Consider the following 15762-nt stretch of genomic DNA (forward strand, 5'->3'; position numbering starts at 1 on the left):
AATATATCTTTTTTATATATAATTTAACATTTTCTTGGTTAATAGATATTTACACCAAAAAAAAAAATTTAATTGTGCTTCAATACCATTTTTTACTAGGATTTTGACCCGTCGTGCGTTGCGGCGGCGTCGAAAGTTACACTAACTTGTATTTATACTGTAAAAAAAAAGTAATGCACGGTACCCCTGACCGCGGAGGGGATAACCCCTCCCAGGCCACCACCCGACAAGCCTGAGCCTGGCAGTAAATACCCTTGCCGAGCCGACCCTTTGAGGGTACTTTGTTCGCCCCAAGGTTCGAACCCGGTACCTCTTGGTAAGAGGTGGGTGTCGGTGGCCAACTGGGCTACCCCAGTTGGTTTTATACTGTATATTTGACCCGAGTCTTTACTTAAAAAAATTACATCGCTATCGAATGAAAATGTAGTATATTTGACCCGACAGTTTACGAACGTACACAAAATAAGTAGAATATAGATAAAAAAAAAGTATAGTAATGTGTCCACGTTGTGGTGTAAAGTCGTAAAAGTCATTTAAACCAAATGAGGTGTCAACTTATTAAGTAGAAAAGGTTAAGAAGGTCAAAGTTGTCAATTACTGAAAGTTAGAAATGAATGTACAACTTAATTAAAGATAAAGGTTAATAGTGTTTCATGTCAAAAAATTAAGAGTGTAAAATGAAAAAATTTGAAAGTATAAGGACCTTTTTTGTTGGTTCAAAACTTTGAAAAAAAGAAATATCTAAATATGTAATGCAACATGGTGACTACCTATAATTTCTTAACCAAGCCCAAACAGTTTTATGGGCCTAGCCTAAACTTTCAAATTGAGTGCCAGACATTGTGACCTTTTGAGAAATCAAGTATTCAGCCTATCAAACTTGTGGTTAATAGAGAAAGTTCTACCTTTCTCTTTAATTTAATTAATAGTATATAAATTTCTCAGTTTTTTAGAAGATAAAAAGGATAAGTTGATGACATGTAAAAAAAAATATTAAAACCCTAACACCTTTCTGTTACACGTATCATACTGTTGGACACGTGTATACACATTCAAGCTGCCACCTTCCCCTCTAACTCCACCTTATAATCAAAACCTCCACAACACCGGAAACAAGATAACATCACAACCAAAACAACAAAAGAAAACTGTAGAATATTTGACTTGTAACAATGGCGGCAATGCATTTCACAAGAACTGCAATCTTCAACATCTCTAAAGCAAACATTCCTCGTTTCACTTCTCTCTCTTTCCCTCAAAAAGCTTCTAGGGTTTGCTTCACTTCTGCCTCCAAACATTCCCAGGTACAATCAATCAATTTATTCTAATCAATCCACTTATTATATACTATAAGGGCTGCGGTACGAGGGTCAAGAGGGTCCGCTGACGCGTTACTAGAATTTTTCGGATTTTTAAATATAAAATCCTAGATAAGTTGAAACTCCCTATTTTAACATGTAAAAATGTTCTGGTTCCACCACATACTTAAAATAGCGTCAAAAAAACGAGTAAAATCACAAACCAATTACAGTACGGATTATGACGGTTCAACCCGATAAGTATTGAAACTGATCTACTCATCCTTACCGATTATATATATAACATCATTAGGGTTAAATGGTTTATTATATAATCAAGTTTTGATCAGGTGTTATGTTTTGATAGGGAAAACATGCAAGTGAAGAGACCAACAATGGATACAACCGAGACGAATCAGTCAACTACTCAACTGGGAAGTCCTCGGAGAATGCGAGGAGCAAAATGGAAGAAGGAAAAGACAGAATGAAAGAAGGTGCTGGAGAGATGAAGGATATACACATGGATAATATGAAGGGAAAAGCCAATGAGGCGAAAGACAAAGCGAACGACATGGCGGGAAGAGCAGCCGATCGGGCCGGTGAGGTGAAAGACAAAGCGAACGACATGTCGGGAAGAGCCGCCGACAGAGCCGGTGAGGTTAAAGACAAAGCGAATGATATGGCGGGAAGAGCTGCCGATAGAGCCGGTGAAATGAAAGACAAAGCGAAAGAGAAGAGCCGTGACATGAAGGAAAGTGCTAAAGAGACTGCGAGCGTGGCGGCCGATAAAGCCGAAGAAGGGAGGAGCAAAGCGGGGGAGATGGCGAAGGCGGCTAAGGATAAAACTCTAGATGCGGCTGGGACGGTGGCCGAGAAGACGAAGCAGACAGTGGCTGGTGCGTGGGACGCGGCCAAAGAGACGACACAGAAGATTAAGGAGACTGTTGTTGGGACGTCTTCATCGGATGACGAAGATTCTTGGGGCGATGATCAGACCAGAAAACCGAAGAAGGTGATAGATGCAGATGTGAAAAATTTGAGGAGGAAAGTTGGGAATCTTGATCATGAAAAAAAGGATTACTAGTTTCTTTGTTAATGTCTTCTTTAAATATTTTGGGTTGTTTTTAACATCTTGCACGCTTTTTATGTTGGTATGTTTCGCCTTTTGGTTTGCCGTTGGCGGCTATACGTGTTTTAACAGTTTAAGGTTCACATAATGCAAGATGATTTGATTATGGTTTCAATCAAGTAGATATGGAGGTTATTGTTCTGTGTAGTAGGCAGGTTGGTGGATGAAGAGGTGTTGTGAGCCCACCTTGTTGCCGAATCTAAGGTTAAGACCACACACCAATCTACCGGGTGATCTACCGGGTTAAGACCACCCGGTGTGAGCGTTAGAAATTTTGCGTGGAGGCCAAAATATAAAATAATAATAAAAATAATGCTACTTACATACTCCTGTTTTTGCACGTAGGGGGAGGTTCATTTGCACCGAGTTAGACAATATAGGGAGGGGGAGGTTCATTTGAGAAGAAAATTTAATTGAGAAGAAAAAGAACAAAGGGTACAATTGTAAAATATTAAGTAGGTATTCATTCATCTTATTTATTACAATCTTTAAGTAATTAATTACTCATAAAGACTATTATTATTCTCTACACTAATTTTCATTGTCTACACACATAAAAAGTTATACTACACATTTCGAAAATTATCCTACACATACTTAAATTTATTCTACACAACTCATAATTTATCCTACACACCTACTAATTTGTCCTACACTCTAAATTAATTTTTTTTATTTTTTGAAAAAATATATATTTTGAAAATAAGTTATAAATTTAATGTAGTTAGCTATTAAAAAGGAAGACTAGAAATTAATGATCTATATAAGTTTACAAATATACCCTTGTATTAAAATTAAATACAAATATTAAATGAAGTAAAATGAAAGATTTTTATTGGTTGAAACTTGTTCTTTTTTCTTTTTACAAAAATTTTCTTCTCATTTGAACCTTCCATTTTAGACTTATTTTTTATTTTATAGTCTAGAATTTCTAAATTGTATCATATACAACCAAAACCCACATAAGAGAGTGAGTGGTGAATTATTGTCAGACTGAAGGGAGTGGGGCAACCTTTAGAGGGGGCGTCTTGCGATACGTGGCGCCATGTCAGATCAGAGGATTTTAAGCAAAAAAGGGGGCGTGGTGTTTGGGGCAACTCAAGTTGCCAAAGAAAGATGTGATTGGTTGTTTGAAAAGTTAAGGTTTTTTGATTGGTTGTTTGAAAAGTTGGTTTTGAAAAGTTGTTTGAAAAGTTGGTTTGTTGTTGGTTTGTGGCGTTCTCTGCAAGACGGGCAAGCCAAAATTTTCAAGAGGTTGCCATAGGGGGGCGGTGTGGAGGGCAACTTGGGGGTGGGAGTCGCCCCACTCCCCTCAGTCTCATAAACCACCCAAACCGAGTTAGACAATATAGGGTAGACTTATTTTTTATTTTATAGTCTAGAATTTCTAAATTGTATCATATACAACCAAAAAAGTGAGTGGTGAATTATTATCATAAACAACCCAAACCCGAGTTAAACCCAAGTGAAGATTACTATAAATAGCAATGGTGGACTGTGATCACAATGTTTTGTTTTCTCAGCAATAATGCGCCGTTGGGTTCGCTTGTAACGTATTTCAAACAATTAACTAAAATAAATCGAAACTTAATTTTTTATAATTTTTATAAGTGTTTATATAAAACATATATATATATATATATATAATAAATAATTAAACTTTTATTTATTTACTTTTAATATTAACTAAAAGAAAAAAAATGCTTTTATGAGAAAATTACACTTTATGTCCTTAATGATAACTAACTGAGTATATTATACATTGTGTCCTTTATGGTATGTGAAAGGACAATATTGTCCTTACCTTGATTTAACCTAACTAAGATAATTAACTCAGTTAGGTTAAAAGGACATAAAATGTTACATAACATGGTGTTTTTAAAGGTCACGTTTCATAATTTATATAATACATAAAGTACACAAAGTGTAATTTACTCTATAACTTATAAAGAGGCTATTCAAGTAGATAATTTGACTCTTACTAAAGAGAAAAAAAAAGATGAGCAAAAGTTACATGATTAATGTTTGTATCTTACAGCTGGGAGGTGCTGCTGGAGTTCATAAAGACAACATCAGAGATGGTACAAAAGTTATTACAAGAACTCATCAACAACCTTGGTGTGAAACTAAGCGACTCGAGATTCCACACGAACTTACGAGTTTTAATATGGTTAACCTCAACTTTTACCTGGCCTGTCCGAACCCTGAGCTAACTGTTAGCGTGGAAAGACACTCAAATGGTAGCATGCTGACTGTGCTTGTACAAGATGACATCGGTGGATTATACGTGAAAATAGGTGAACATGCATTGTCCGAAAATGAAGTGTGGGTTGAGATTCCACCCGTGCATGGTGCTTTGGTCATTAACGTTGGTGATTCACTACAGGTAAACTTTCATCAACAGGGGCGAAGCTATGAGGGGGGAGGGGCGTAACGAACTTTTCGCTCAGTAGTGTTATGTATGTACGTTTCGTATAGAATTTTTTAGGTATATAAGTTTTCGACACCCCGGTTTTATTAAAAAAATTAGGTATATACTTAGGTCCGGTAACTTCCGACCCCCGATAGAAATTTTTAAACTTCGCCACTGCTCATTAACATAAGTGATATAGTTAAAAACCAAAACCAAAGTGACATTGTTACAATATATTTTCTACTAATTAAATAACTAAAACCAATACCTTTATATAGAGATACAATATTAATAATAATAATAATAAAATGCTATGTTGATCAGTTCTGTTTAGACATAAAGGAAAACATGAAAACATACCTGATTGCAGCAGTACAGGCCAACAGAGAATCCAGATGTAGACACAGCAATAAGTTCTGACATGATTGTCATCTTGGTCTGGTTCCTCCTTAGGGTGCAATCTAATGATGGTGATGATAAGAAACCGACAAGGGAATCGGTTATGGAGAGGGAGGCGAGATTGATGTTATGTGCTATTAGGGTTTATGAAATTGTCTAACCCTTTAACCTCCACATTATTCTCCTTATATATGCACTCAGGAGGAAACCCTAACTAGTTAATAAGGGTAATTAGGCCCATCAACAATTACCAACTAATTATTTAATAGGATTGTTATATATTTTGATCCATATAATGTAAATGATTATAATGGCTACTTGAAGAAACACTAGATAAATGGTCGGAACCGAGATATCTAGGGGGTTTGAATCCGCATAAAAAAGGTTGGTTTCCACTCGATCGATTTAGGTCTAACAGACCTTCTTCTCCGGTAGTTCTGCAAAAAAGAACACCGTTAGCCTCGCCAAGGAGAGAAGAGGGTTCTCTCCTTGACCCGACTCCGGTGTGAGAATAAGTATTGGTAATGAAGAAGATGTATTTGAGAAGTGTGAGTAACTTGTATTCATACCTGATCTTTTTCATATTTATAGCCGGGAGTCGTTTAAAGGCGGGAAAACCTGTTAGTGAAAAAGGGACGGAAGATGCTAACCCCGTAAGCGGTTATGTTTCCTTCCGTTAATATTCCCTGATCCGACGTGATAGCACACGGATCGTGGTTTAGATCAAAGGCTAGGGATTTGGCCACGTGTAAAGTGACTTAAGTGGATATTACTCTTCATTTGCATGCATTCGTTGTGAATTTAGGGACGACTGATGTAGTGACACGTGTCCAGACGGTTGTAACCGTCTTGGTGGTGCACGATCGTATTATTTCTAGAAGATTGCTGCTGTAATCTGGTGTGACACCTTACCGTGTGGAAACAGGTGAATAAATCCCAAGTCTGGGCAAATAATATCCAAGTCTGGATATTAAGCGGAACTATCTAACTCCGGATTCTTATCCTTTGTTTTGTGTAGGAAAGGCGCAAGGTTTTATGGTTCCCTTTGGGCGCAAGTGTTGACTGTTGTAGGCCTTTTAAGCCTTTTTGTGAGACCAGTGCGCGGCCGCGCAAGGTGCCAGGCTGAAAGTTAAGGTTGTGGTATGGTCCCAAGCACTTATTATGAGGTTTTTTGGGACCTTACCCCTTCAAGTCCCCCCAGTCTAGTGTTGTACTTATGCAAATAAGTGGAGCACTGGACTTATGAGAAGGAATGCTTTTGGGTGCGGTATGTAAAGAATCTTCTACGAGAAGATTTTAATTTTGTCAGAAAAAAGAAAAAGGAGGATTTTGAAAATTATGATCATATCGTGACGTGTGATGATATCATAATATATTTGCGAGGGTTTGTTTTTCTTACATTGGGATACGAAAATTTTAGGGTTTATGCGGAATCACTTGGGTTTCTCAATTAGGGTTTTCTTATTACCTAATTATCATCCTAATTATTGGTTTTAGTGACAGTTGTTACACCGTAACCGACCTTGCTGAAAACTTCCAGGTACCTTGCTTACGGACCGTAAGCCAAGGGCCTTGCGGTCCGTATCCGATGGCCAGAAGACAAACTTTTGTGAGCTTTTAATTCTTAACCATGCAATCAAACCAACTCCGAAATCAGTCCCTCTTTTTCAGATGTGGGACCATCTTGATCAGCCATTGCATGCCTAGCATGCTTTTACATGTTTCCCATTCAATTTCAACTCACGAGGGTCTTGCAAAGTGACGGAGATTTCCAAGAATGAGTCTTGGATTCTCATAATGGTTGGCCAAGGAAAATAAACTATATTGATTTCTATTTACCAGGATTTTATTTTAACATTTTCAGTAGTAACAACCTATAATTCCCAAGTCCTTAATAAAGATACAACTTTATTTATTTGAGAGCAACCGGTTATCATATAAGATGGTTATCAGATGATTTAAGGATCTTGGGATTTATAAAAATTTCGGGTCGCTCAGAGGTGATTTAATAACATGTCGCCCTTGGGTCGTTCAGAGGTATTTTAAATAACATGACGCCCTATAAAATCCTACCAAACATCTTTTTATTTAATCCGGTTTTTCTGACACCTCTGTCTAACGTGACACGTGTCTTTATTTTAATGGACAGGAATTTTCGAGGTGTTACAACTTATGTTACAGAGTTCTTGATTATCATAAGAGACATCATGTTTGATTTGTCCTATTCATCATGCTCTACTTTTCTTCTGTAGTGCTTTATCAGAAGAGAGCAATAGGATCATCGTGTCTTAAGAGATAATCAAGGATTTAATTTAAGAGCTAATTCTTATAGAAACTTTAAGCAAAACATATTAGATTTAGGAATTAGAGTGGATGAGATATGATTTATAGAAGAAAATTATAGTGAGTAAAATTATGGGTACTAAGAATAAGGCAGACAAAATGATCACAAAAATTAATTGAGGATCATTAATATAAGGATCATTATGTGAAGAGGTTGTGATATGTCTATTACTAACATCAAAATAATAGACTACTTAAAGTTCTACTTAAACGAAGACAAAACAGCTTTGGCCAGAAGTGTAATCATTTAAGCATGTGTGTAACACCTCGAATTTTTGTGTCCAATAATGTGTTAACACGTGTCAATTGATTACACGTGGCATTGATATTAAATAAAGGACTAATATTGACAAACCTTGAAAATATATAAATTCGAGGGTTATAAATGTCAATCAAGGGTAAATATACTGTATAGTAACCCTAAATAATGCTTGTACCTTCACACGAGTAAATCATAGATCGTACGGAAGTGAAACGCGGAAGAAAGTGAGAGATTACAAACCACAGGGGTTAACTGTGTCAACATGTTTAATTATACCTCTGAGTGACCCTTTAACGCTCCCGAGGCTTTGTAACAGTATTATACGCTCACTAGAACATATTGTATAAATTCCGCGAAGTTCCGTTTTAAAACGAGAAAGTTATAATCAAATTCGTATGAGAAGGGTTAAAAGCGTCAATAATGAAAGTTAAGACTTTCTGAATAATTAATAAACTAAATGGGGACTTAACAACACGGGTAAATAACACGAGGTCCTTAGTTGTAATTAACCGAGGGCCAAACCGCAAAGTTACCCCTTCAAACCCGAAAGGTCAGGTAAATCATTACGAAAGATTTCGTTATTAATTACCAGATTCTGAAATCATTACAAAAGATTTAAAATTTCTGGAAATCTAACCTCTCGCGACCCGCGTGAAGTTTCGGGTTAAGTTGAGGCGGGCCGCGAGCCACCTCCTTTACTCGCCTGATATTTGAATCTCAGGCGGCCCGCGTACAAATGCATGGGAACTCCCATGCGGGCCGCATTAGACGCCCAGATGCAGAATGTTTGTAGTTTCTTGCCTTTTGAGCTTGTGAACGATCAAAACGCCAATAAATGAGGCATGGGCACCCTATACTCGACCCATAGCTCTATGGGACACCTGCCCATCATCCATGATCAGTGTAGGTTGTTGTGTAATGATCTTGAGGGCTTTGTTGCACTATAAATAGCCACATTGAGCTCATAACATTCACACAACTCAAACACTCAACTACTAATCATTCTAAAGCTCCCAAGCATTTCTTTTCTGCTCTCTAAGCAAGATACAACTTCTGTAAGTCGTTCAAATCCATTTTGGTCTTATATTTCCATAGATTTAGCTTATAAACTCAACCGTCGTAACTAACGGTTGTCACAACGATAATTCACAAATGGTCCAGTGAATTGTCGGATCAAAAGTAGTTTTGAGTTGGTATTTATGTGGGTAATAAACCCTTAAAAGGGTTCCCTCTGATCACCACTCTAACTATGTCAAATGTCGAGTCAAACGTGCACTTAAAAAGTCAACAGAAAGTCATTTTGCCGTTTTGTACATGATCTGTAATGTATACGTTATGAAACCTGTTTTGATGTTCATAAAACGTGATATTAAGCATATAAACTTGTTTGCGCTCATTTGAATCGACCGTTTGCTATGTTGACCCGGTTCGGGGCCAAATGTCGCAAAGTTTGACTTTTGCTTTGACTTCAGTTCTGACCCGTTTTAGTGAGGTATAGATATGCCTTAGGACTCTCTTAGGACCAGGTTACATGATGGTATAAACCTCTGTGATCGGTTCATGAGTTATCCGAGTCTTTTGCGCATTTCCGTTAATCGCCTAAAAGTTGACCGTAACGCTATTTTGAAAATAAAACGAGTATTTCGGACACGTGAATGGACCAGAATCTTGCTTATTAAATTATAAGCATGTCCTTAAAGTTTCACGTCAATCCGAGGTCTAGAATGAGAGTTATGCTAAATAGCGCAATTAAAGTAAACTTTTGTAATAAACGGCGCAATTAGCATAACGCCTATCTAAACCAAGATTTCGTCACCAAAACTTTTACCCACTGTATTAAAATAATATTTTGGGAATTTTAAAGATTTTTAATAATTTTTACCTCACTCATAACCTGCAGTTATGGCTACGGTTCGGTAAATACCGAATATGCCCTTTTCGGCCAAAACTTGAGTTCTACAAGGTCTTTTGACCCGATTCCAGTTGCTACTGATTTTAAATAATAAATAAAGTATTTTAGACTTTATAAACTGGTCGGGAAACTCAGATTTCCTGTAGAACTCGAAAAGCTCTTTAAAAGTCTTTAAAATGACCGGAAACCCCCTACGGGGCATAATATTAACTTAAACTCGTTACGGGCATCACGGAAGGTATCCTACTGATACCACAACCTCTTTAAGGCATATTGACTTAGGAAATAAGCGTAAGACTCTCATGGTTAACCGTTTCGCCTATTGCGCGCACGGTTCGGCTTATGAAACTAGTTTTCATAATTTAGCCGATACGGGTCAAATTATATTATTTGGACCCCAAAATCCAGAGTGTGAACCTTGAACCCATATAAAACAAGTCTCTGAACTTGTTTGGGGCAGAATCACATTCCATTCTCGGTTTTCGCCTTTTTCGCGCGATTAAACCATATATATATATATATATATATATATATATATTCCGGAACCAACCGGTCTAGGCTACGGCCAATATAAAGACCCGTTAGGATTCTAAGAGGTTAATTAAAACCTTCGTTCTAGATAAGGAGCCCCAGTAAAAGCTATCAGTGATTTAATCAAACTAAGGAAAATACTTGCAAAGGTAAATACTTTAACTTATTTCCCCTATACGGGCTTGGGTTACGGTATGTTAATACCGCTTGATTGAGCATTATATTTTTCCATCGCTTAGGTGGTTAATTAAGTAATATGATCGGCTCATTTAAACAGTTTTGTTTCTTAAAAGCCTTTGGGGGGTTTAATGACCGTTGTCCCGGATATCCTTGGCATCATTTTACGAAATGGCCACGACCATCGACATCCCGGTGTAGGCGTACACCCGGTATACATTGTCGACATTAAATTAAAAGACGTAGCCGTTGGTTTTTATACCACGGTTTTACGCAATGTGGTGTGTCTATAAATCTTTAACCCGACACGACCCGGACTACTGAACGCATAAAAGAACATGTAATACGTTCACAAGATTTTAATAATTTTCCCAAGTTATAAAAGAGTTTGTGCCTTGTGCATTCAAATCAATTTTAAATAAACATTTTCAAATGTGTCAGTTGAATGTATTTACCAGTGTAAACTGACGTATTTTTCCCCAAAAGATTAAGTGCAGGTACTATACGAAATGGGCTGGTAATAGCTTCCTAGGCATCACGAATAGTCTCGCAAACTCGATGCCGTATCTGAATGAACAATATTTTATTATTATTTTGATCCGCTGTGGATACATTCGACTTCTGTAATACATTTGATATTATCACCAAAGGTTGAAGTATATATTTATCTTTAAAGCTTCCGCTGTGCATTTATATAATTGTGTGGTTTGACTATATTGTTGCCAACATCGTCACGGTAACCCCCCACCGGGCCACCGGTGATACACGTGGAAATCGGGGTGTGACAATGTGTGCAAAGTGGTTGTAGCAAATCAGCTTTGGCCAGAAATTGAGACAATCACTTTAGTTATGCACTTGTTAAGTATGCCATCTATGAAGGAATTAAATCAGCTTTGGCCAGATATTAAGACATTCATGTTTATGATGCACACTTAACATAGCTTTCGTAATACTTGAACGATAAGTAGATGCATCAAATCAGCTTTGGCCAGAAGTGATACATCAGAAGCTCATTCAAGTTAAGCCATTTCGGTTTTGTAAAACATTATTTGATCCTCATTAATTAACTAAGTAATTACAAAAACCAATCATTTAATGGCGGAGCCCCGAGCTAAATCTTAGTTCACATTAAACAGCCTAAAATAATGAGGTTTCGAGTGAGATCTCGACTGAGTTATGAGATCTCGAGTCAGTTATGAGGTCTCGAGTCAAGTCTCGACTCAACTTATAACATTATGAGGTCTCGACTCATTAATGGTCTTGAGTCGCAACCTCAGTGTCTCGAGTCGTAATCATGGTCTCGACTGCTGTGAATTATGAGATCTCGACTCCTTATGAGGTCTCGAGTCGTACAGATTTAAGCCCTTAGTCGAAACCTCAGTGGTCTCGAGTCGAGACCTTATGATCTCGAGTCAAAATCGTTGTCTCGAGTTGTAAACATTTGAGAACACTTATGATTTCGAGTCGAGTTCTTGTGGTCTCGAGTCGAGACCTTTGTCTCAGGTGGTTAAAACTTATCTCGAAACTTCTATTACAGCTATTAATGTGAAAACATAACCGAAAATTCGAATTGTTAGGGATTTTGAGATATGGTTTCCTGTTTTAGTGATGATCTAATTTTATCATAATATTTCGAAAATTATAACTGTATATCTTTTAACAGTTTTCGAATGAACTTAACAGATTAAATTGGATCAAACAGGGAAATAACACTCAAAAATCCAAATTATATTCCAAAACATAAAGGAATTTCGAATTTTCCTAAGAAAACATGATGAACCCTAAAAAAAACATGATTCTGGAACCTGAAACCTGAATTTTAAGGCTTCTAAAACAGATTTCGGACATAAAATTAACCTATTCGATTTCGAGTCACATTATTAACCAATTCAGTTTATCGAAAAAGTGTTTTCGGTGACATTCAAAGAACTCGAAACCTACTATTATGGTTTATTAAGTTTTCAAACTCCGTTTTCCAGATTTCTATCCCAGAATAATGGATAAAAACAGAACTGATTAATCAACATATGCTCTGATACCACATGTTGATCAGTTCTGTTTAGACATAAAGGAAAACATGAAAACATACCTGATTGCAGCAGTATAGGCCAACAGAGAATCCAGATGTAGACACAGCAATAAGTTCTGACATGATTGTCATCTTGGTCTGGTTCCTCCTTAGGGTGCAATCTAATGATGGTGATGATAAGAAACCGACAAGGGAATCGGTTATGGAGAGGGAGGCGAGATTGATGTTATGTGCTATTAGGGTTTATGAAATTGTCTAACACTTTAACCTCCACATTATTCTCCTTATATATGCACTCAGGAGGAAACCCTAATTAGTTAATAAGGGTAATTAGGCCCATCAACAATTACCAACTAATTATTTAATAGGATTGTTATATATTTTGATCCATATAATGTAAATGATTATAATGGCTACTAGATTAAATGTAATATAAAATATTTAATCTTACATGCTAATTATAACTATTATTCAAGTTAGAGATATAATAGTTATTGACAAACATGTGTAAAGATAAATGATAAACTGTTAAAATGGTCCCTGAGGTTTAGTCACTTTTGCCATTTTAGTCTAAAACTCAAACATTTTGAATATGGGTTCTGTTGTTTCAATTTTCTGTCATTTTCATCCAAAAGCAAAATATGGTCAGATTTTTCAGTTAACATTCAATTTTTTTTGTCTTTTTTCTTTCTTTTAATGAAGGGCAAAATGGTCAAATTTTATTAATTTGTTATAATAAAACGTCAAAAGACCATTTTGCCCTTCATTAAAAAGGAGGAAAAAGACAAAAAAAACTGGATTTTAACTGAAAAATCTAACCAGATTTTGATTTTGGATGAAAATGACAACAAAATTGAAACTACATGACCCAGATTCAAAAGGTTTGAGTTTTGGACAAAAGTGACCAAACCATAGGGATCGTTTTAGCAGTTTACTCTAAATGATAACACAAATAATAATAAATCTATACCTATAATAAAGTAAATCAATGGAGGGACACGTGTCATTTATTGGAGCTATTCATTTTTAATTTTCTCGCCTTTATCTTCAACTTATTTTTTTAATCAAAGTCTTTATCTTCTACTTAATTATGGATAATTATTATTAATTAAAGTTAATTATTATATCGTTATCTAAATAAAACATTAATATCTATTTATATTTAGGTTTATCTATATTTATATCTATTCTATATCTATATATCCAAATCTAATCTTCTAAATTCTAATAAAAGATTTAATTCTAAAAAAAATATTTATATTTTTTTAACTTTTTAACAATTAATTAATACATAAATATCACTTATCGTTATCCATTATAATAAAATTAATTAATAAATTATTCTAATTAATTAATTAAAAAGGTAAAGTTAATTTACATATTTATAATATTTACTCACCAATATTAACGTATGAATTAACACAATGAGCAATGGATATATTTAATTGAAATATGTTATTAATTGTAATACAGTGTAATGGGTTCGTCATATATTACAACTAAAAAAGTTGTTTTTTTAATATGTAATTAAAGAAATTTACCCTTTTTAATAATTAACTAATTCATGGTTCCAAATAATGTCAACCCGTGTAATACACGGGTTTGTAATACACGTATAATAATTAATTAAAAAACTTTATAATTCATATTTTTCTTTTGGGGTAACTCGCCATTGGAAGTTGCCTGGGTAAACTCGAAAGGCAGATCTGGTGGGATTGCCCTGTCTTTGGGACCCGAATATTTTTACGCGTACTGGAACGGTTAAACAAAGGTTTTCCCTACTGGTTTGGGGCACGGTGAAAGGCATCAACGAACCGATTCACATCTTAAATGTTTACGCCCCGCAAACAACATCGGCTAAAAAGGAACTGTGGAATCAAATCAAAGTACTCAAAGAGGCTCACAACGGTATCTGGATTCTCCTGGGCGATTTTAACCAGGTCAGATCTGCTGAGGAACAGCGTAATTGCAGATATGATCCATCTCCCGCTGCTGATTTCAACAATTTCATCTACGAAGCGAATCTTGCGGAATATTGTATGAATGGTTTCAAGTTTACGAGATGGCTGGATGGAGGGAACAAACTCAACAAACTTGATCGGATGTTGGTGTGCGAGCGGTTCTGAGGGTTATGGCCGACAGCTTCACTCCGGGCTCTTCCACGGGAGCTTTCGGATCATTGTCCGTTATTTTTTACCACGACTTCAACGGACTATGGTCACATACCTTTCAAGTTCTTCAACGCATGGCTCTCTAAGCCGGGTCTTGATGAACTTGTCAGATTGACTGTTTGTGCTTTTGTTTTTGCAGGACCACCTGATTTATTCTTGGCAGAAAAATTAAGACGCATTAAAGAAGCAATAAAAATTTGGAACAAAGCAAACAGGAGGAAGGAGGGTGAAGTACTCAATGCTTCAACCGCTGAAATCCACCGACTGGATCTTATATGCGAGTGCAGGAATATGACGGAATCGGAAGCGGCGTCTTATCTTGAACATAAGAAGATTGTCTCCTCCATAAACGATGATAGGCTCAAGGATCTTCATCAAAAATCTCGGATCAAATGGGCTATTGATGGGGATGAAAATTCTGCTTTCTTCCATGGCTACATAAACAACAGAATATCAAAAAGTAGACTAAACGGGCTCTTGATTGACGGTGTTTGGTGCAACGACCCACCTAGGGTCAAGGAGGAAGTATGCAATTTCTTTAGGAACAAGTTCATTGAACCACTGCAGTCAAGACCACACTTCACATGCCAACACGTCAAGAAGCTATCGTCGGATCAGGGTATGTCTCTTGTCTCCCCGTTTTTATTCTCGAAAGTTAAGAATGCGGTTTGGGATTGTGGGAGCGATAAGGCTCCCGGTCTGGATGGTTTCAATTTCAAATTCATCAAACATTATTGGGACTTGTTTGGGGTCGACTTCTATAACATTATGGTTCGTTTTCATGAGTCGGGGCAGATTTCAAAAGGTTGTAGCTCCTACTTCATTGCACTTATTCCCAAAGTCAGCGATCCGAGCAATTTAAATGACTTCCGACCCATTAACCTAATCGGGTGTATTAGCAAAGACATCTCAAAGGTCCTTGCTAATAGACTTAAATCGTTACCGGCTCAGGGACTTATCTCTCGGATAGGAATATATTAGACGCGCCACTCATCATGAATGAAATAATATCCTGGGTTAAAAGGGCAAAATCACGGCCTTTCTCTTTAAAATTGATTTCGAGAAAGCTTTCGATAGTATAAATTGGGATTTTGTGGA

The 15762-nt window shown here is 36.5% G+C and overlaps 1 protein-coding gene across 1 annotated transcript; it reads left to right on the plus strand.

The window, feature by feature from the left end:
* Nucleotides 1-1109: 1109 nt before the first annotated feature.
* LOC110937899 (late embryogenesis abundant protein 14) lies at nucleotides 1110-2533 on the plus strand. The gene is made up of 2 exons (XM_022180361.2): nucleotides 1110-1304; nucleotides 1666-2533. The coding sequence occupies exons 1-2, from the start codon at nucleotides 1173-1175 to the stop codon at nucleotides 2380-2382; spliced, it is 849 nt and encodes a 282-aa protein (XP_022036053.1). The 5' UTR covers nucleotides 1110-1172; the 3' UTR covers nucleotides 2383-2533.
* Nucleotides 2534-15762: the final 13229 nt, after the last annotated feature.

The sequence above is a fragment of the Helianthus annuus genome, chromosome 4 (genome assembly GCF_002127325.2).
Source record: "Helianthus annuus cultivar XRQ/B chromosome 4, HanXRQr2.0-SUNRISE, whole genome shotgun sequence".
NCBI classification, from domain to species: domain Eukaryota; kingdom Viridiplantae; phylum Streptophyta; class Magnoliopsida; order Asterales; family Asteraceae; genus Helianthus; species Helianthus annuus.